The following is a 22,485-nucleotide window of genomic DNA, read 5'->3' on the forward strand; positions in this document are numbered from 1 at the left end:
TGCCTAATGGTAGCTTCTCAAAAGTTAAGGCTCCAGGAGCATCCCATCACGATCCTCACGAACCATCCCTTATGACAGGTCCTCCAAAAGACGGAGTCATCATGGAGACTCCTCAAGTGGTCGGTCAAACTTAGTCAGTTTGACATCACTTATCATCCGAGGACTGCCATAAAGGGATAAGAACTAGCTTATTTCATTGCCAAGTGCACGGGAAACCACGAGAGACTCGAGGATTCCCAGTGGTTAGGCCCATGTGGAAGCTATATGTAGATGGATCGTCGAATGAAAATGGTGTCGGAGCAGGCCTCATTTTGGTATCCCCCGAGGGGCATAGGGTTCACAACGCCCTGAGAATTGGGTTTGACGCCTCAAAAAATGAAGCTGAGTAGGAGGCCCTCATTGCTGGGCTTCGAGTAGCACTTGAGTTCAAGGTCGAGAGCCTCGAGATTTTCAATGACTCGCAGCTTGTTGTTAATCAGGTACTCGAGGAGTACCAGGCATGAGGTACAAGAATGGTCGCGTACTTGGTGAAGACCCAAGAAAGGCTACACAACTTCAAAAAATTCACCATTCCACAAGTCCCACTGGAACAGAACTCTAACGTTGATGCCCTGGCTAAGCTTGCAAGCACGAAGGATGCTGAACTAATCAATGTAGTCCCCATTGACCACTTAACTTCTCCGAGCATCTCAACCCTCAAGGAAGTGGAAGCAGTCCAACCCCAGGACGGTTGGATGAAGCCCATAGTGAAATATCTTGTCTTCTGGGAATTACCGCATGATAATAGAAAGCAGCTCAGAAGTTGCTTTACCAGGCGCCATGGTATGTTGTCATGGAAAACAAGATGTATAGGCGGGGATATTCGTTTTCCTTGCTCTGATGTGTGTCCAGGAAAGGGGCCAATATGATACTCCGAGAAGTGCATGAGGCGTTTGCGGCGACCACGCCAGGGGGCAAAGCCTCACCAAGATCCCGAGACAAGACACTTTTGACCCACCAAGAAAAGAGACGCCATGGACTATGTTAAGAAATGTGACAAGTGCCAAAGCTTCACCAATATACCTTGATCTCCTCCAAATGAGCTCTCCTGATGACCAATTTTTTGCTGTCTGGGGGATTGACCTTATCGGGTCATTGCCCACGGGAAAAGGAGGAATCAAGTATGCAATAGTGGCGGTCGACTACTTCACACAGTGGGTCAAGGCTGAGCCACTCGCTACAATCACTTCTAAGAAGACACTAGATTTCGTCATCAAGAACATCGTTTGCCGCTACAGGCTCCTAAGGAAAATAGTCTCTGACAATGGCTTAGAGTTTGACAACGAGGTGTTCACAGACTTTTGTCAGCGACACGGGGTTTTGAAGAGCTTTTCCTCTGTGGCCCACCTGCAGGAAAATGGTCAGGTGGAAGCAGTCAATAAGATGCTCAAAGCCTCCTTGAAGAAAATGCTTGAACAGGCAAAAGGTGCTTGGCCCATGGAGCTGCCTAGAGCATTGTGGAGTTACCACATTACTGCCAGGACCTCCACTGGCCACTCATTATTCTCAATGGCCTATGGGTATAAGGCCATGCTCTCAGTTGAGGCAGCAATCTCCACACACCGGTGGGATACATATGATCCGACCACAAACCTTGCTTTACTCCGAGAGTCCCTGGACCTTGTGGAGGAGCTCTGTGAAGCTTCTCAGCTTCGAGTATCATCCTACCAGCAGAAAGTGGCCTAGTATTTCAACTCTAAAGTGAAGGATAAAAAGTTTTGGGTCGGAGATCTAGTGTTGCGAAGAGTCTTCTTAGCCACCCGAGACCCAAGTGTGGGAGTGCTGGGACCCAACTTGGAGGGCCCATACCAAGTCGAGAGCGTTGTATGTCTGGGGACATACAAGTTAGCCCGACTAAGTAAGGAATTAATACCCCACGCCTGGAATGCCTAGCATCTGTACTGGTATTACCAGTGACATGAGCAGTAAATTTATTAATTTTTGTAATCTCCTTGTAGCCTCCGGGCACAATTAATGGAAACCGTGTAGAAAAAACACGGTAAAAAATTTCGAGAGATTCTGCTTATATTTGCTGGTTTCCTTTATTTTGTATGAACTACTCGTAGAGCACCCACTCACTAGCCTAGAAAAGTGAACACAGACTAGTCTCCGAACACTTAGGGTGCATGGAGTTAGGGCAGCCTCGTAGAGTACCACGCCTCGCGGAGGATGACATAGAAAAATAAACTTGTCAAAAGCAGAGTAAGCCTAGTGTCAATGTCCCGAGAATAGAAAAACCTAGGAAATGAAGAAGTCTTGAGTCTGCGACCTAAGAAACCAAGCTTGTTCAGAGCAGGGTAGGCTTAGCGTCTTGGGACTGAAGACTAAGAGTCCTAGTAGCACAAGAATGGTCTTAGGTCACCTCCCGTGGACGTTGTGCCTGAGGAGCGCTGACCAAGTGCCTTGATCTCGAGATGCAAACAGAAGACCGAGTCCTCTTGACTCGGTTCTGAGGCATGGACTTAGGTTACCTCCCGCGGACACTAGGCCCGAGTAGCACTGACCAAGTCCCCGGTAAGCGGCAAGCAAAAATAGCATCAGGAAGTCGATGACTTAGGAAGCTAAGCTAGTAGAAGAGTGAAGCGTCCTTAATGCAAGAGACCCCATAGCTAACTGGCCTGGGAAATACCCACTGCCAAAGAGATCCAAGTAACACGAGATTGGATTTAGCATATTCTCCTGAGGACAGCGTGCGCCCGAGGAGCAATAACCAAATCCCAATCCTCGAGATGTGAATGGAAGCCCGAGTCGTCAGAACTCGGGCACGAGCCTAAGTCACCTAAGACTTAAGCAGAATACTCTGCAGAACCTTGCACTAATTTCCCCAAAATAGCACAAGAATGAACTTAGGGTTACCTTCCGTGGATTCTGTGCCCGAGAAGTAATAACCAAGTTCCTCGATCTCGAGGTACGAATTGGGGCCCGAGTCACTTGCACCCGAAGTTAGGAGTCAACCCTAAGATTAAAAAACCCAGGTTGCGCAAGAACAGACTTAGTTCACCTCCCGTGGACATTGTGCCCGAGGAGAACTGACCTAGTCCTACAATCTCTAGATGCGAGCGGAAGCCTGAGTCAATTGAACTCAGAGCTAAACCTGAGTGCTAAAACTCGAGTGACTAAAAAACCTAGTTTAAGGGCGGGGAACTCAGTTACTTGAACAAAGGATGATGAGTTCACGACTTCCACACGATTAGGTCTCGAGTTGTGTAATCAGGGGGAAAATCGAAAGGCCCAAGCTGACCCACTAGTGACCACGTACCCAGGGGCAGGTAGCTTAGTGTGAATGACCTCCTAGGGACCTGAGTCATTGGGACTCGGTAACACAGGAAGACATTAAAGTTAATTTTAAGGACATCGAGCCTGGAAGTCAACATTAAATGTCCTAAGCATCGAGCACTAAGATGAAACCCTATAGTACGAGACCTTCTAAAAGCTAGAGTCATTGAAACTTGAAGGCGTAGGATAGCCAAGTGCCCTCACTTGAAACCGCATCAAAGTTACTCTTAGGGCCACGAGCCTAAGAAGAAACACTAAATGCATAAGCATCTAGACACTGGCAAGAAGATCCTCAAGCTCTAAGTACTGCAAGAGGGCCCTGTCCTGAGTCATTGGAACTCGAGGACGCAGGGCAGCATCAAGAATCACTTGACTTCGCGTTAAAGTTACTCTTGAGGACCATGAGCCTACAGAGCAACACTAAATGCCTAAAAATTGTCTAAGTACTAAGAGAACTCGATCAAGAATCGAATCTTTGAGACTCGAGCACAAGACCTAAGTCGGCGACTTGGAACTCTCGTGAGTTACGTTACGTTGAGTTGAATTAAAAAAGTCCAAGTTGCCTATTTACTAAGTGTCAATTCGATGATAAGAGTGTAATCATGGCAATAAAGTAGTGCAAGCTGCAAATGTTTAAATGGAAAAATATTTACAATAATGCTTAGGGGCTCGAGTGTTGATTGTTTACACCCTAATAAACTAAGGCACGCGGGCCTACATAGCTAAAAATTTGGTATACAGGACTAAATTACTAGGGCCCTTGGCCTGGAGGAACCTCTGCTACCAGCTCAATTACAAGATCGGCCTCCGGAACGCAACCTGCCACCACAACTTCCCTCTCCTGAGTTGCCCTGGCCTCCTTCGCCTCAAGGTGTGCCTCGAGCATGTCTCTATTGGGCTCCTCGGGGAATGAGAGATCCATGTCTCTATTTCTTTTCCACGCAACAAAGAGTTTTTGTCGGCTATCATGTCGAGGTCCTTTTCCAGTTCCTCTGCTTAAATCGGCCTCCCTCACGACAACTTTGGCATGGGTGGCTACACGTGTAGCATCCTCCTTGTCCTTGATCATCTCCTCGGCGCGGGAAAAGGACTCCACCCAGCTTAGCCAAAGCTCTTCATGGGCCTTAGCCGGCTCCTCCTCCACTGCATGGGTGTGAACTATGGCGTCTTCCAATAACTTGGAGGAGATGTCCTCCAGAGTGGATATCTTTGACTACTTGGTGGCCATCATAGTATCCATCTCACAGACATGGGACTCATGTCCTCCACTTCCTTCTGGAGTCACGAGTGCTCCTCCAGCGGGACTGCGGTTTCCTGGAACTGCTCTAGCTCTTCCCAAGCCTATGCCAACTCTTCCTGAGCCTCCATCACCACATCGTTACCATGTCCCCGAGCTGTTGATTGAAGTTCCCAGTCTGCCAAGTTAAAATATCAAATTTGTAAAAAAGGGACGATGAAATAAATTATACTGAGATAAACACTTGAATACTTACCCTTACGGAGGAGTGGTAGCTGGCAACTATCAATGAAACTTTGTTGTCACTGCCACAATGAGCAAAGCTACGAGACGACATCTCGCATAGGGACCCCACTATCCCTTGAAGGAGCTCTGCAGCAAGTAGAGCAGCCTTTCTTCCTACTCTCGACATGAGGAGAGGCTCCAGCTCCTCGTGACTAGGAAGAGTAACAAAATCTTGCAGTCGGTCCTCGCGTAGGAACTCAGCAAGGAGTTTGAAGTCCTCACTGCCCTTGTCAATTCGGGCGTTGTAGTACTCAACGACCCACTTGTGCTTCTCGAAATCTTCCCCGTCATAATGATCTAGGAAGATTACCAATCGAGGTTCCCTGACCAGAGGAGAGCCAGACAACTTCGAAGGGACTTCCTTGCCCTTCTTAGAAGAGGATCCCTCATCTTGAGGGGGGAGACCTCGAGGTCAATGACCTCACCAGGAACCACTATCCTCGGGGTGAGGACCCATAGAGGAGATGTAGGAGCTGCTGGGGCCACCGGGGGTGGAGGCATGACGGTTGGAGGCATGGATGCTACAGTTGGTGCCACCGAGAGGTCTATCTGAGAGGGTCCCATCACCCTCTAATCCTTTGACATCACCAATTTGGACAGGCCCATGCTTTCTGCACAAAGGAAACAAACTGGTTAGAACCTCGAAATGGAAGGAAAATAATAAAGACAAATAAAAATGCATGCAAGACTAAGTATAAATCTCCTCGGGAGCCCTACCGCGATCAAGCTCCTCTGAGTGGAGGACTGAATGGGCGAATTCATGGATGAGCTAACCCATTTCCTACGTCAGATTGGTCTCATACTGACAAAACCAAGTGGCATACATAGTCGTCATCTCGCCCAGAGGCACGAAACCTTGGGGTGTATCTTCCTCCTTGGATGGTGGAGGAATATGGGATGAGGTCCTAATAGTCTTGGTACTCCTCCTCGAACCAACAATGTCCCAAGATTTGCCCACACTCGTGGAGTGAGGGCGAAAATAAAAAATGGTCGGGACTAGTTCCCTCCCCTATAATGAATAACAATTGGGGATTCACCTTGGGGCATGGAAGATGACCCGATCCCCACCTCGAGCTCTTCATCTTCCTTTTCCTCCGTGGTGGCCTTGATGGCAAGGACGCTTTTCGCATACTCTTCATGAAGGCGTTGCGTATATTCAAATTGCGCCTTAGCCGCCATGTTCTGTATGGAGCCTCACCTCATGACGCGACTACTTCGAGTCCCGAAATCCGGTGAGGACCACCAGGCTTATACAATGCCCCTCCCACAAAAGCCCATACTGTTGGAGGTGGGCGTCAGTGATGGGGAAGGTCAAGTCTGACTCCTTGTCGAGGAGGGTGTTCATCGCCTTAAACCTTCTATCGAAAGAATCCACGAAGGGTGTACGGCGAAAAGGACCTGAAATGAGATGTTTCAAGACTAAGGATTAGTTAAGGGCGGAACACGGTTAGACGAAATGACTCGAGGACAAACACACTTTCCAACTCTAGCAAAGTGTAGGAGTAGAGTGGGATTCATCCTTGTCGGGAAGCCACTCGCCCAAAAGAAGTGATCCTTGTAGTCTCAAGCATGGTTTTCATTGCCGCTTGGAGCCTTCTAACTTTTCCCTGGGATTGTGTGCTTCATCAGGGAGTAGTACCCATTCTGCTCCCCCTTCTTTGAACACTGTCGAAAGCTATAGACATATAGTATCTCAGCTGGGGAAGGGGCAAGCCAGTTCTGTCTCCTATACAGAACATAAAGCCCGACCAGCACCCGATATCCATTCGTGCACAACTAGAAAGGGGCTATGCCGACGAACTTAAGGAAGTCGACATAGTACTGGTGCAATGGCAGGGTTGCACCAACCTGGAGATGAAAGGCACTCCAGGGTCCGAGCCCGTGGATGCTCTCATTCTCCCTCTCGTCCTCCCGAGACAAGTACACCAACATCTCAAGGGTGGCCTCTCCATAGTGGGTGAGAATCTTCTCCAAAGCACCTCGGTGTCGGAGCTTGTTGGGGATGGCCTCCGCCTTGAATCCCGGGATAGTGTAGGATTTGTCTGTTGCCATCAGACCCTCATTGGCTGCATCCTCCAAGATTCCAACTCAAAGCGGTCTTGTTGCCACCGGGGCGAGATCCCGTCGCTTCCCTTTCTTGGGGTGTTGCTCAGCTTCTCGAGCCGTTTGTAGAATTTTGGCGTTAAAGGTGTAGAACCCTTGTGTGTGAGATGGTGGATCTCCTCGGACATCTGAAACAACAAACCAAGCAGTTAGCACCTTACCTCGAAGAAAGATGGGTCAAAACAAGAATCCCTAAGAGAGCTGCTCGGGGAGAAGAGTGAAGAAATTCTAAGGACGAGGGCTGTCCTCAGGGCCAAAGAATCGGCACCAAAGAACACCACTGGAAATTATGAACACCACCGGAATCTGGGAATTTTCCAGATTCTGGTCGAATGTCCAGTAAGGCAAAAGTTGCCTAAGCCATTTTGACCAATACTAACACCAAAGTGTGCCTAAAAATATCCATAGAAGGTCAAAACAACCCCTCAAATACCAAAAAAATCTCATTCCCAAACATGCATCTAAACTCTCCAATTAAGCTCAATGCAAACACAAAACTAGTAAATACTTACTCGAGATGTAGTGCTGGTAGATGCTGAAACAAGTTCGAACGCTGAAGAATCGCTTGTCGTTCGCCCAAAAATAAGACGGTTCTCGCCAACTGTCCAGAATTGCAGAGGAAGATCAGGAATAGGCAAACGACTAGGAAGCTTGGGAGAAGAGAAAATTTTGGAGGTTTTGAATTTCGAATGGTTAAAACGGATACTAAGAGGCGATTCTCGAGTTTTTATACTCACAGACTTGGGGTGGAAGCAATTTCACCTTAACCGTCGGATGACCTATGACATAGGTACTCGAGAACAATCCAACGATCAGAATCTAAAAGACACGGATTGTGTCATTAGCTTTGGAAAATGACGCCTTGGGCACAGACCGAGAGGACGCTTGGGGTATGGATTAGATGTTTTGGGCCGTGGAGTTGACCCCTCATTAATTGCACGAATTGATAGGCCCAGTAATAGGGAGTTAGCATGTGGCATGACTTTCCATAGTGACATAAAGGGAAGCCCAAATGTCTCCCTCACGAAAACCTTTTCGAATTACTCTTCATTCTAAGTCTCCACTGTTCGAGGAAGAGTGAAGACTCGGGGGAAAATATTGTCCATGTTTTTGCCACCCGACACATGGAAATTAGGAGTAATTTGCGACAAGTCATGAATTTCTTGGAGTGTGAGCTTTTCCATGAAATCTAGTCTGGCCAAGTCGTGGATGTCTCCAAGTGAGGACATGCCCCGATGTAACACCCCACGTCACTGTGACGGCTTTCTGGAATGACGACTGGCCCTACAAACCAACACAAGTCTTTTCAGCGTGCTTTGTCCTTACTCGCACGCTTCCTAGGAAAACTTCCCAGGAGGTCGCCCATCTTGAGATTACTCCAAGTCAAGCACGCTTAACTTTGGAGTTCTCAAGTGATGGGCTACCGAAAAGAAGATGCATCTTGTTTATATAGGCAGTACCCATCAATCCATTTAAGCCCTCTTCAACTGTGTAGTCCCATACCTACTTAGTCTTAGAATCATCACACTTGACCTTCCCCAGGTGATGTGGGATTGCACAGCTTTACCCGGTCTTTCCCCCTATGGATCACGGGATGCTGACTGTCACAATCACCCCCCCTTAGGAGTCTGACGTCCCCGTCGGCCACACTTCCGGCTGGGTCAAGGCTCTAATACCATTTGTGGTCATAGCCAGAAAATTTCTGTAGTGATGTCAACTGGCGGCGGCGCACTTTGAGTAGCAGCAGTAGTGGTAGCACGCACTTCTCTTCTGCGAATTGGAAGGGCTTCATTAGTCTCATGAGCGGCGCTGGAGTCATCGGCATTGGTAATGGTGCGAGCAGACCTTCCGAGCGACATCTTCCACAAAGTTCTAATAGTCGAGATAACATATTAGAACTTACCCTAATAGGCTCTAAGGCAAAATCTTAATCTAAGCAAACATAACTCGGACCTACTAATTTTGATTTCTAATGAAAAATTATATAAGCCTTCTTTATAATTAGGGTGTGTTTCTATACTTAGAAAAGTAGGCCATCTTTATTATTTTATAAGTGTGTTTCTAATCATCCTATATGACTTAATTCTCAGGATTGAAACTCGTCCTTGTTCCAAAGTTAACCATATTGAGGGAGGGCTGGGATTAGTAAAATCATTCCCACTACTATGGCCCCCTAACTCTCAATATGGAACACAATCCATTGACTTGTATCCACCTTCACCGAACTTAGTCATTATTTATTAAATTTATTATGAATGCAAAAGAAAATCAAACTCATACATGTCATCAAAATAACATTGATATTTATTTGGAAAAACAGTTTTCACTAAGTACAATCATAAAGGAAAACAAATAATAAATAAAATAAATATTGAAACTAATCTATTCTAAAAATCAGGATCTTCTACATCTGGTCCTTCATCTAACATATCATCGTCTATTTCTTCATAGTCATCATTATCTTGAGCCTCAAAATGCCCTCGAGGAAGATTCGTAAAAATTCTATGTTTTTGCTCATTTGTGAATTGGAACTCCATCTTAGAGGTGAACTTAAGTATGAGAGAATAATATCTTAGGGCTATTGGTAAATCATCATTATCATCTATAGTCTCCCATATTTCTTCTAAAGTTTAAATTATAGAAGGAAAATCTTTCAAAAGCCTAATTACTAGGACGTATTGTTCTGCAGCTCTCATCATGATTTGCTTAGTAGTCTGAAGATGGTCTATCTCCTTGTGGAAAAATCAATCTCTGAGTGATTCTTTCTAGAACTCCTACAATATTTATGGGCTCTCTAGTTCTTTTCAAGGCCTTGATGGCTCGGATATCCTCATAAGTTAATGCTCCATTCATTCTTAATTGAAAACATAAGGCTAAAACGTTAGCTATACATATAAACATAATACTATAACATAAACACTTATAGTTGGTATCAAAGCAACGGTCCATTTGCATGAAGTTCTCCTTAATACACACGCTCAAGCTCCAAATCTAACCACCAATGTAAGTGTTTATGTTATAGTTGTTATGATTATGTGTTTAGTTAATGTTTTAGCCCTTATGCTTTCAGTTAAGAATATTTGTAAATTAGTTATTTTCTTTATTTATTTTATTTATTATCTTTGCATATATGTATTTCGAATATTTACTTTGAAGTTTTTAATAAAGTTATGAATATTTCTTATGCATGTTCTCTTCAAAGTAGTAGCTATGTCTAGTAGTTTTAATGGTCCAAGGTCTTAGAAATAGTTGGGTCATTACACCCGAGGTCTTCTCTCGAGGTGAGGATGTCTCCAGGTGAGGCCACATCTCGAGCCAATCTCAAAGTCATGGATGTCTCCGAGTGAGGCCACACCCCGAGGCCTGTCCTCGTGGTGAGGATGTCTCTAGGTGAGGACACATCCCGAGAGGCCCTCTTCACTCGCCCATTCCTCAGGTCCCGGATTCTGGTCATCAAACCTGGAGTTGATGCCAAGTGTCAATCACTACGGGTGTGGGCCACCAGAGGATCATTTGACAACTTTTGGTAAGCCTTAATTAGTGGTGTCGAGTTTGTACCCTCGACAATTTCCCACAACGTCGCCTGACACGGACAAACGTGCGTCGTACCCTGACAGTCAAAGATACATTCCCCATAAAGTTGGTATGCGACTTTCTGCAATGGGCCCCATATAATCCGCCTAAGTTGTAGTCTTTATTTAGTGCAACCCTTTTTGTATTAATTCATAATTAATACCCTCGGAAGGGGGAATTTGTATTAATGATAGATGATTAACATTAATGACCCCAGCATCTATAAATAAGGCTAGGATATCTCCTTGTAAGAGGTTCAAATTTTTAGAGGGAGAAGCTCTGTAACTCAGTGCAATATATACGCTCACTAAATACCAGAGACCCATGGACTAGGACTCTTTTATAGCCTGAACCACGTAAAACACTTGTGTTCTTTTGTATTATTTTCTTTATACTCTCATATTAGGTTGATAGTGAAAAAGGCAGTCAACAATGTCTATAATTACAAGAGTGCAGTCTCATACTTTTAGTGAAATAATATTGAGATTAATAAATTAAGGTTATTATATTAAAGATTTTTAATTAATAATCTAAATTTATTGGAGCTTGAAATTATAAGTCCATAGGTCCTCGAGATGGTTCTATCAACATTATTCAATATAATAGTTGAAATTGGGAAGAATCAAGAAATGACATATTTGGAAGAAATTTGTTCTTCAAGGTCATATATGTAATTGAGACAAATTAATTAATATAATTTTTTTAAATTATTTTTTTAATAAAATTGGAATTTTTTTAAAATAACATTTAAATAATTAAGATGATCAATCTTCAATTAATTAGTTTTATTTATTTAAATAATGTGAAAATATATTTATGATAATGCAAATTGGATTTGAATTTGAAATGATATTTATTATTTAATTAATATGATAAGATAAGTTATCAGGTTTAGATATTTTTTAATAAATGATTATTAAATAAAGTGGTTAAGACACGTATCCCTGAAATTAGGATATGCTACACGCCAATCACAGTGCAAGCATTGTGATTGGCGTTTGACTAGGCCCAAGACTAGGTCTTGGATATTTATTTTATTTATTTAATAATTAGTTTATATTTTGAATTTAATTAATTATTTTATAATTCTATCTGATAGAAATTAATTTCAACAAGATTCAAAAGAATTCGAAGTCATTTACACACAAAAAATAGATCGTATTATTTTTCTCATTCTCTGAAAACTATCTTAGACCTAGCATTCCAAGATCTCACGAGTTGAGTACATCTTGCGAATCAAAAAATTTCTCACCATTACTCTACGTGCCCACACACGTCTTGAGGTGTAGAGATACATTTTGGAAGATTTTGGTCTGAGTATTCACAAGGTTGCTTTGGATTGGATGTTCGTTGGAGGTACTAAAACATATCGAGGATTCTTGATTATTCTACAACTGGTAAATCCTCATTATCTTTTTCTTTCTCTATGATTAATGTTTTGCATATTAATGAATTTGGTTATTTTAAGATTTTTTAAATAAAATGTTTTGAAATCTCTGGGCCAACCACCTTGTGCTTTCTGTCGCGCATATGGTAAACCAGTTAACAACAAAAACATGGAGAGCCAAGGAGACTTGCATGACCATCTGAATGCTCGAAGGGAAGAGCAAGGAGACCACCGCGGGCGACCCCTAGTCATCGACGCTCAAGGGGTCCTAGTCGTAGATGGTTGAGAGTTCCCGGTCACCAACAACCCAGTTCTTGCTCAGATCGAGGAACTGAGAAGGGCGATCAGGGAGATATGCGAGATCAAGTATGGCAAGCCTTCTTTGAATCCAAGAAAGGCGAGCCCTTTCTCTCTCGCCATCGCTAATGCATAACTACCTGACAACTTTATAATGTCGTTGATGGCGACCTACGACGACAAATGAGATTCCTTGGAGTACATCAACAACTTTGAGATTCAAATGGAGACTCGCAAGGAGTCAGATAAAACATGATTCAAGGTTTTCCCAACCACGTTGGTTGGATCCGCGAAGCAATGGTTTTGGAAGTATCATCCTAGATCCATTTTCTTCTGAGAAAAACTCACTCAAGACTTTTACCAACAGTTTTATGCCACATGCGTCCACCCTCATGAAGCTAACCACCTCACCAATCTGAAGCAAGGAAAGAAGGAGACATTGAAGGACTGTATCATGAGGTTCCAGGAGGAAGCCGCTCGTGCCAAGACGGTTGGCAATGAGGGGCGGCTAATGGTGATCATGTCCAACATCAGAGTCCAAAGTCTTTTGTGGAACAGCTTAACCAAGAAGGCTGCCAGTTCGATGTGTTTTTTCTAGGACCGTGCAGATAAATTTATCAAGCTAGATGAGATAGTGAAGAATGTAGACATGGCAAGACTAACAACCATGGTAGAAGGAGTGCCGAGGACCAGGAGGGTAGTGAGAACAATGGTAATGAGAAGAGAGCGAGCAGTCACAAAGTATCCCACAAACAAGGGCAAGACTACAAGAAGCTAAAGCATGAGGGAAGATAGACCACATACGAGCAACGCTTCACCAACTACATCACATTGGCCTAGGCGCATGAAGATATCTTCGTGGCATGGTTAGAAAACAAAGTCCCAAGAGCCTGAGCACGACCTAGCGCACACCCCTCATCATCGGCAGCACCCGCGTCCACGCCAGTGCGCTCCCTCACCAGCATGCTCGCACCCACGCCAATGCACACCCCGTCACCAGCGCTTGTGCCCCTCGTCAGCTCATGCCCACACAATTGTGCGCCCAGTTGCCGGCACCTGCGGTTCCAGTCCCCCACCACCTAGCGACCCGCGAACCTCGGCGACTAGCGACCATCGTCCGCCACCGCCTGGCGACTCGCGATCCTCGCCATCACCCCTTGCACAACCCTAACGTCGGCCCAACTCAGCGATGGCCCTCCGTAGCCGACCACCATAGGAGCTCATCGCCGGTAGTGACCATGGCCAAGTTCGAGCACCCAAAAGTGCCCCAAATCGCCCCATTACAAAATTGGACAACCCAACAAGGAATTTCACCATGATCTATCCTAATTCTACATAGCCCACTCAATTTCTACCATTAATTTCATGGGTCAAGTGAGAAATAAATAAATCATCCTAGAACATTCAAGAACACATGCATTCAACAAGAATCAAGTAAATTTCTCACAATGTGCAAGAATGGTGGGCAAGGAAGCTTACCACGATGGAGAGACCACTTGTGGAAGATGACCCAATGGCGAGACGCATGAACCCAATGGTAGGAGAAGACCCATGGGGGTGGCTAGCTTGTGAGGAAAATGAATATGGGAACTCAATGAAGTGGGTGAGTCACTACCTTTCTAAGCCCTTTTGGCTAACACTTCACCTCAACGCTCCGACAAATAGATAGTTCTACGTGATGGAGGAAGAAGAAGAGAGGGTGGCATAGTTTCTCTTGAAGCAAGAAATGAAGTAAGTGAGGGTGCATGGCCCCTTCCCCATCTCTACCTTATAAAAAAAAGTGCCTAGGTGGCTCCTTGCCACTGCTAGTGAATTAACTGTTAAGGCAGGACTCACTTGCTTTCGACAAAAAAGTAAATGCCTAATGCTCAAGATGATTCTTAAAAATGGAAAAACTGCGAATAGTATTAGCTAGGAGGCAACGCACGAGCTCCCATAACGCTCGCTCGAGCGCTCATTACCAGTCGTCGTTCAGGACCCCACCAGCGGCGACCACGATCATCTACATTGAAAAGATATGAGAATCGAATACTTTGATCATAGTCAGACCACGCAGGTACGTGCTCAGCAACCATCCCATCAGCAATCCCAAGCGTTGAGACACCCATCATTCACTGAGTTTTTCCATAGTAAAGGCAGTACGGATCTACAGTGAACAAGGATTCGCTATAACGACCCAAAATCGCTAATAAGGCTTAGGGCCTTGATAGTGTGACGAGAGGGCATAATTGGTATATGTATATTTAATTGGTTAAATGCATGATTATGTGGCATGCATGATTGATACGATTATATGAATATGTGATATGTATGCTTACGAATATTAGATATGCATGTGGGCCCTTTATAGGTTATAAGGGCATATTTATAATTTTGGCCCATTAAGGGCATAAATGTGATAAATGATTGAGATCACATTATTATGTTGATATATTTGCAGTATATGGCTCGAGACGGTTCTAGTGAGCGAATTCGTCACAGTGGGGTTTAATACCCGGCTCGGGGGAACCTAGGGGTATATTTGGGAATTTAGAGGATATTTTGGGAATTTATAGATATTGAATAAGTATTTGGTAATTAATTGGACATGAAGGGGTTAATTGATTAATAGTAGGAACACTTGAGGAATTAGCTGGAACTGGGAGAAGAATGACCATTTACCCCTTAGTACCCTTAGAAGATGAATAGGCTTAAAGGGGCAAAATAGTATTTTGTTTAAGCAAGGGATATACTCAGTAAAACACTTAGGAATAGCCAGAAAGTGGTAGAGGATTCCAACTCTCTCCCAACTCTCTCACTCACGATCTCACACCCTCCCTCTCATTATACTTTGAAGCTAATGAAGAAAAAGAATTGAAGAACCTAGGCCTTAAGCTGGGAATTTTGGAAGGAAATTGAAGGAGAAAGGCTTAAGCTGCTGAAGAAAAAGGCTAGGACTGAAACTCAAGGGTAGAAGGCTGGAAGCTTACGAGGATTCAGTCAATAATTGAGGTGAGGTTTTGTCTTTGTTATGTTAGGGAATTTGAATCATTTGGGTATAATTGAGTTGGGTATTGGGTAATGAATTTCTACTGAGTTGGGGTATTAACTTTAGTCTAATTGTTAAGATTTTGGTGTTTAAAATATGCGATTAAAGGTCTTAAATTTGTAGCTAAGTTTGATTTTTGGTTGGGAGGCTTGTTAGGATTGAATTTTGAGAAAGTTTGTTGGGAAGAGTCTTGAGGAAACCCAGAAATTCTGGATGCGAGGGGGCACGCTGCGACTTGCATGCCCAGAATGCCCTGGGTGGGATCTATTTTGAAGGCGCGTCGCGGCCCTAGGGGCCAAGTCATGGCTCGCCTCCCCCTGTTGCTTGAAGATTGAGTCTTTGACTTGGGGGCGCGTTGCGACCCTTAGGGCTAGGTCACGCCCCGCCTAGGGGATTTTGCCTTAGGATGGTTTCTAGGGTTGGTAAGGCTCAGGGGTTTGAACCCAGGTGCTCTGGACGATTTCTACTACCCGGTTTAGTAGAAATCGGGGTCCCAGAGGCTAGTTTTTGTCTCCTAAGTATTTATTTGGATTAGAAATTGATAATTACCCATTGCCCATTGTGGCTAGGTTTATTGCCAAGGCTCAGGACTGAGGATCGTGCTCGGGACCGTTCTGTATCCTCTGTTCGGAATTCAAGGTAAGAAAACTGCACCCTTGTGTGGATGTGTTGGGACTGAGATTCCTTGTATCTGGATATATGGGTTGTGTAATTGTGATATTGTTATGTGAAACATAAAATGAATGACCTAAGAGAGATGGGGCTAATGACTTGCGCACAGGACGTGGCTCGGCCACTGTGAGCCGGGGTCAGCTGAATAAATAATGGACTCGGCCTTAGTGAGCTGAAGTCAGATAAGTAAATAGAGGGCTCGGCCTAAGGGCCCCGACCCTGAGCATTTGTTTGTTAATTAAGATATATCCTTGAAAGATCATGCTTACTATTATTTGTTTGATGCTGATGATTTGTTGAGCTTCTGAATGGTTACCATATAATCGATTAGATGATATTACTGATTGTGTATTTGTTGTTATGGTTTTCTTGCTAGGCCTTGGCTCACGGGTGCTACGCGGTGCCGGTAAAGACAAGGTAAAGCTGGACCAGCCATGAGTTGGAGAGCTCTGGGGCGAGGTGTACATTGTCAGCTGCTCGTCCGCCACGGTCGAGGGAAAGTGGAGGGACAGAGCCTAAAATTTGTATTTTTCCATTAAAGTGGCCACTGGTTGTACATAACTTTTGAGAGTTGTAAAGTTGTCTCTTAAACCCTATTTTTGGGATCCCGTGTACCAAACATCTATTTTAATGAAAATTAATTGTTAATGATCAAAATCTTTTAACCCTAACCTGATTGTTGACTTTAGGAACGCATTAATGTTCAAATGACTTGATTAGAAAGTCTAACACTATTTTAAAATACACAGTGTAGCGGTCTTGGTTATCCAGGGCATTACATTTGTAGTCTATACACAGGCTAGCTGTGTGCCATCATAAAGGAAACTCAATCCCAAGAATCCACCATACGCTCTCAATGACCAGCACTACACAACTCACACAATCCCTCTCAAAGAAAATGATCGGAATCCGAGCGCGAGTTAGAAAGCGAAAATGGAGGAGAAGCCAACTCCCTCCTTAAAGAGCAATCAATGCCGATCAAATTCGGGGGAATGATACGTTGGCCGGTGCGAAGATCAATCAGGTCCGAGCAAGCGGCCAGAAGAAGTTGTTCCTCGAGTGGCTTCATAGCAGGGACGTCCCCCCAACACGGTCTCAATGTAGCCGCTAGGTTGAGGGAATGGCGAGACTGGGCAGTCCATGCTGCCTCAAGAATTCGCCAATATGGCCCGGCCATGCATAGGTCACTGGTGAAGGTCGCGCCCCACCTGAAGCCAAGTCACTCGGAAGGCAAAACGCCTCTCTGCTATGACTGGAAGTTCTCCCTCCAACAATAGATGAAGTCAATGAACTTCAACAAGAAAACCGACCCTCGCCTACGAAAGTCAGCCCCACGCCAACATGTAGCATGACTTGGGGGGCAAATGTTATACCCAAAATTTGGCACTTACATGTGGTGGTCCGTGAAGCAATGACATGTCAAGACAAAGTGTCGGGACACAACAATCACCACTAGTCGTCGTGAGGAGTGGCCTTCACCATTTCCCCAATATACAAGAAGAGGTAGGACTCGCCAAAACCAACCTACTTCTCCCATCACGTGAATCCAAATGATCCTCAGATGGCCACACGAACACCAATCGTAAGAAGAAAAGGGCCATATCCAATCGCCCTAGCCAGATGCACAAGTCAGACCAACACACATCACAAGGATCTGCTAAAGTCGCAATCAGCCATTGTTGGTCCTCGAGGCCCTCGCCGGTCACCAATGGCCCTCGCCACTCGTCGGTGGCCCTCGCCACTTGAGTCCTTTTCCGCACCAGAGTGCGCCTTCAACCGTTAAATGAACAGGACACGTCGGATTACCATTTTTGGTGAGACACAAACCTATCTCCAACCAAGTATACCAAAATTTAGCCTGATCGGGGAAACAAGGTGCCACCGTCAGCCCTTCCCATCTTCGCGACTATAAATAGTGCAAACTGAAATGTAACAAGAGGTGGAAGAATCGAGAGAGAAATAATTCAGTAACTGTTCATTTTTTTAGAGAGCTCATACTCTCAATTACTGTAACTTCCCCAAGAACAAGATCAAACTCAGCTTGTTCATAAGGGTTCAAAGTTCATAAATAATACTGACTAAAGTGGACGGAACTCATCTTTTTTGGGCCGAACCACTATAAATCTTTGTCTCATTCTTTCATTTATCTTTTCTTTAGCTCATTGTTCATCATTAAGATCCGCTTTGAGGTATTACACACAAAACAACTCTTCATTCATTGATATGTGCAAATTGATGAAAAAATGAGTAACAACAATCTATTAGATTTTGTAAAACACAAATTTTTTATCTCTTTCATATTTCCTTATTGCTCTGTATTTTTTTTATATATATTAAATAATATAAAGAGAATAAAAAATTAATGTATAATGTATGATGTATCGTAAATTTAGTATATAAAATAAATAAAAAATTAAATGAATTTTGGTGATGTAATTTAAAAAATAAATAAAGTATTGTGAGTACTCTAAGTCTGAAATTGCAAAAATAATTGGTTAGTTGCTTCATACGTGTATTCATGCAGTAATTATTAATAATATTATTATCTATAATAATTTTAAAAAATTATGATTGAATAATTAATCATATATTAATTAAATATAATATCAAAGTGTGTAGATAATGCAATTTTTTTGTTTTAACGGTTTCTATTTTTTCCCGTAAAACGAAATATTCTTATATTTAACAGGATATTGTAAACATGACTTAAACTTAAATAAAATTAAATAAATAATTAATTAAATAAATTAAAATATGATATTTTTGAGATATTTTACAATGATAATTATTTAAAAATAATAAAACCATACATTTTATAACTTAAATAAAATTTAATTAAACTTAATATTATATTCAATATATAATATATAATCTTTTGTTATCACTGCCAAATTAAAAAACTATAACAAACATAAACATAAATTTTTTTTAATTAAAATATGATATTTTAAAGATATTTTATGATAATTTAAATAATTAAATCATATTTATTTAAAAATAATTTAAAAATAATAAAAGCATACATATTATTTTTTTTCTTATAAATTTGTGTGATAGTTTATTTTTTTATCAAGTGATTGAAGCTCTTTTTTTTCATCAAATTCAGAAGTATATTATAAACTAAAAATAGTTTATGCATATATACTATTGTCTACACTGTGATTTTTTCTGTTCTTATTTTATTTTTATTATTAATTTTTTTTTAAATATTATTGTATTTTATATATATATATGTCATGTAGCCATGTAAATATATATATATATGTCAATATTATATTTAGATGTCATATATATATATATATATATATAGATTATTTATATAAATATGTAATAGAACTATAATTCATTATGATATATATATATATTAAAAAAAAAACATTGCTTCTACTTAGTTTCTTATAGTAGTAAATCTATGGGGCGCATTACAGATGTAGTTTATTTATAAATAATATAAAATTATATTAATTTTTAAGGAAAGATAATTATATTATTTTTTGTAAAATTATATAATAGAAAATTATTAAAATGAAACCATTGCGGAAAAAATACTGAAACCGACGCTACAAACACTTTTCATAGTTTATTTATCCTATCGTTTAATAGTGAAAGTCCATGAGATGACTTTCATATACCCTATAATGATAATCATATACCTAGGGTTATTATTGTAACGTTTCAAAAATTTTAATAAGACTTTGTGCATTGATTAGGGGATCATGATAACATTATTGGGATATTATGTGTTTAAATATGAATTAATTGAATATTTATGTGATTATGTTAATTGCATGAGTTATATCATTATATGACTGATTAAGCATATTTAAGTGTATTAGATGTGTGAAACATACCCGTTTTTATTTATAGGGGCATATTTGTAATTTTGATCCGCTGAGGGTATAATTATAATTAAATGATATTATATGATTGAGACCACATTGTTATGTGAATATATTTAAGATATTCGACAGGAGTTGGTCATTTTGAGCAAGATAGCGGTTTAGTCACAACGGAAGATTTACACTTGGCTCAGGGTGAGCTAAAGGATATTTTGGTAATTCGGTGAGTTACCGGGACTCATTAGTGTATGAGTCATATTTTGGGAAAAATATTAATATTCCGGGTTTGGAGGAATTAATTGAGATTATAAGTATAATGTGAGATAGGAGTGTAAATGATGATTTTACCTTTAGTGGGCTTTGAGAATGAAGTTTTGCCTTAGGCTTTGAGAGAAAACGTGAGAGGAGAGAGGAGCAAATGAGGCTTCTATTTTTATTTCTCTTTCACCGTCTCTCTCACCAAGTTAATTTGAATTTTGGAAAAACTCTTGATCCTTTGAGTTTTGAGGCAAGTTTTTGCGGGATTGAAAGCTTATAAGCTTAGGGAAACAATTGGGAATTGACTTCTGGTTGAGGTAATTCAAGTCTATAAGTTCTTAGTTTTAGTTTTTTCTGACGTTTTGAAGTTTTATTGAATTTTGATTTTCAGTTGAGTTTTAAGGTTTGTTTATTGTATGCATGAGTTGCTAGGACCATTATTATGGTCAAAATTGGTTAAAATCGTGTTTTTGGACGATTTTGGATAGGTTTGCGATTCTTAAAATCACTGGTTTTTTGGGTTCGCAGAGTCGCGTCGCGATGCTATTCTTGAAGCGACGCGACCCTCATGAACTCATAGAGGCAGGGAGGTGCCTCAAACCGCCTTGGCACCATGGCGCTAGGTGGGTTGCACCACAGGGCACAGTGCATGCCCTGTGGTTTTGGGCTCAAGGCTCTCTGACTTGTTGAGCGCGATGACCCTTAGTGGGGGGCGTAGCGACTCTAATTGGGGAAAAATTAGAAATTAGGATTTTGGGTTATATGGACCCAAACCTAAGGGCTCAGGAATGGTTCTACTACCCGGGTTAGTAGAATTCAGAGTCCCGGAGCCTAGGATTCGGTCGAGAAGCCTTTATTAGTCTGTTCTTGGTAGTTATTCTGTAACGCCCTGGATAGCCAAGACCGTTACATTGTGTACTTATAAATGTGCAAGACTTGCTAATTAAGTCAATAATTTAAAAAATACGTCACTAAACATGTATGAGCTAGGGTTAAAAAGGTTAAGGTCTCAAAAGTTTCACTTTATATAATTAAGCAGTTATATACATGGGATCCCAAAAGAAACAAAGTTTAAAAGTTGGATTACAGACTCCCCAAAATACAGACAACTGCCAGCCATACTAAGGCAAAATGAACAATTTATGGGTCTCGCGTCCCTGCCTAAACCTCAACCTTGGCGACTGAGCAGCTAGCCATGTACATTTCGCTCGCAGAGCTCTCCAAATCAAGGCTGATCAAGTTTTCCCTTGCCTTTACCTGCACCACGTAGCACCCGTGAGCCAAGGCCCAACTAGAAAACATGATGTGCAACACAAACAATAACAACAGATAGTAAATTCACTAAGCACGAACTCTCATCAAATAATCCACATTAACCATTCAGCATATATTCAGAATCCACATTAACCATCCACATCCACATTAACTCTCATCATATATGCAATCAATCACTTATAACATTCATATCACATAATAATCAGGGCCGACAACTTAGGCCGCACCCTCTGTTTATCCCACTGACTCTGGCCCGCTTAAACCGAGCTCAGTGCATAATAAGCTGTCCTCGACTACCAGTGGCCAAGCCGCACCCTATGCGCTAGTGTAACCCTTGGCACTCTTAGGCCATTGGTTCACTGATTAGTTTGCATGGCATAATACCATCCTTTCAAGCATACACAATAGGGAACCCTTAGTCCCATTACAGATATACAACCAGGTGCAGTTTTCTTACCTTTGATCTTTACGGTTACTGATTACGAGCAACGCTCCTCAAGAACGATCTGTTCCCGAGCCCTAGCTTTTATCACCTAGTCACAAACAAGGTGTAGGGTTCCATTAATATTCAAACAAGGGTTTTCCGGATACAAAAATAACTTCCGGGAATCCGAATTCCACCAAGCACAGTGGTGAAATCAATCCCGAGCACTCTAGGCTAGATTCTCGTTCTATAAACCCTAAATGTTCAAGTATGCATCTAAGGGTTGTGGCCCTTGAAGCCTAGCCACGGCCCTGCCCTAAAACAGAACCTAAGGCCTTCCTGGAAGAAGCCACGCGTCGCGACCCTTGCTTTGGGCGCCGCGGCGCTCACCCCTGGTCGAGCCCTCCTGGCTCATCTTCATCCTAGGGCCGCAGCGCACTAGAACAGAGCCGCAGCCCTTCCCTTCGTGCCCAGAAATTCCACCATTTTTAACACCTAAACCTTACCCAAAATCACCCCAAAGCTTCCTAATTCAAAACCAATTAATCCCAACACTTTTAGAATGATTTAAACAACATAATTCAACTGAAAACTCAACCTAAAACTCATGGAGATCCCAAATTCAATTTCTGAAACTCAAGAACTTCAAACACTAAAACCAACCATGCAAACTCAGATTGAAACCTCTAAATCATGAATTAGAGCTTACCTCTTCTGCTGAACCACTTCTCTAAAGAGTATCCAAGTCAATTCCCAAGCTTTTCCACCTTAATTCTGCCCTTAACATCAAAA

General features: G+C 42.2%; 1 protein-coding gene across 1 annotated transcript; it reads left to right on the forward strand.

The window, feature by feature from the left end:
* Nucleotides 1–1,020: 1,020 nt before the first annotated feature.
* Nucleotides 1,021–1,725, forward strand: LOC133832804 (uncharacterized). The gene has a single exon (XM_062263098.1). It carries the CDS (start codon nucleotides 1,021–1,023, stop codon nucleotides 1,723–1,725), a length of 705 nt encoding a protein of 234 aa, XP_062119082.1.
* The last annotated feature ends 20,760 nt before the right edge of the window (nucleotides 1,726–22,485 follow it).

This window comes from Humulus lupulus, chromosome 1, assembly GCF_963169125.1.
Source record: "Humulus lupulus chromosome 1, drHumLupu1.1, whole genome shotgun sequence".
Lineage (NCBI taxonomy): Eukaryota > Viridiplantae > Streptophyta > Magnoliopsida > Rosales > Cannabaceae > Humulus > Humulus lupulus.

Excerpts from the sequence above, each read along its gene's own strand:
- LOC133832804 (XM_062263098.1), top strand. The coding sequence starts at position 1,021 with ATGTTAAGAAATGTGACAAGTGCCAAAGCTTCACCAATATACCTTGAT.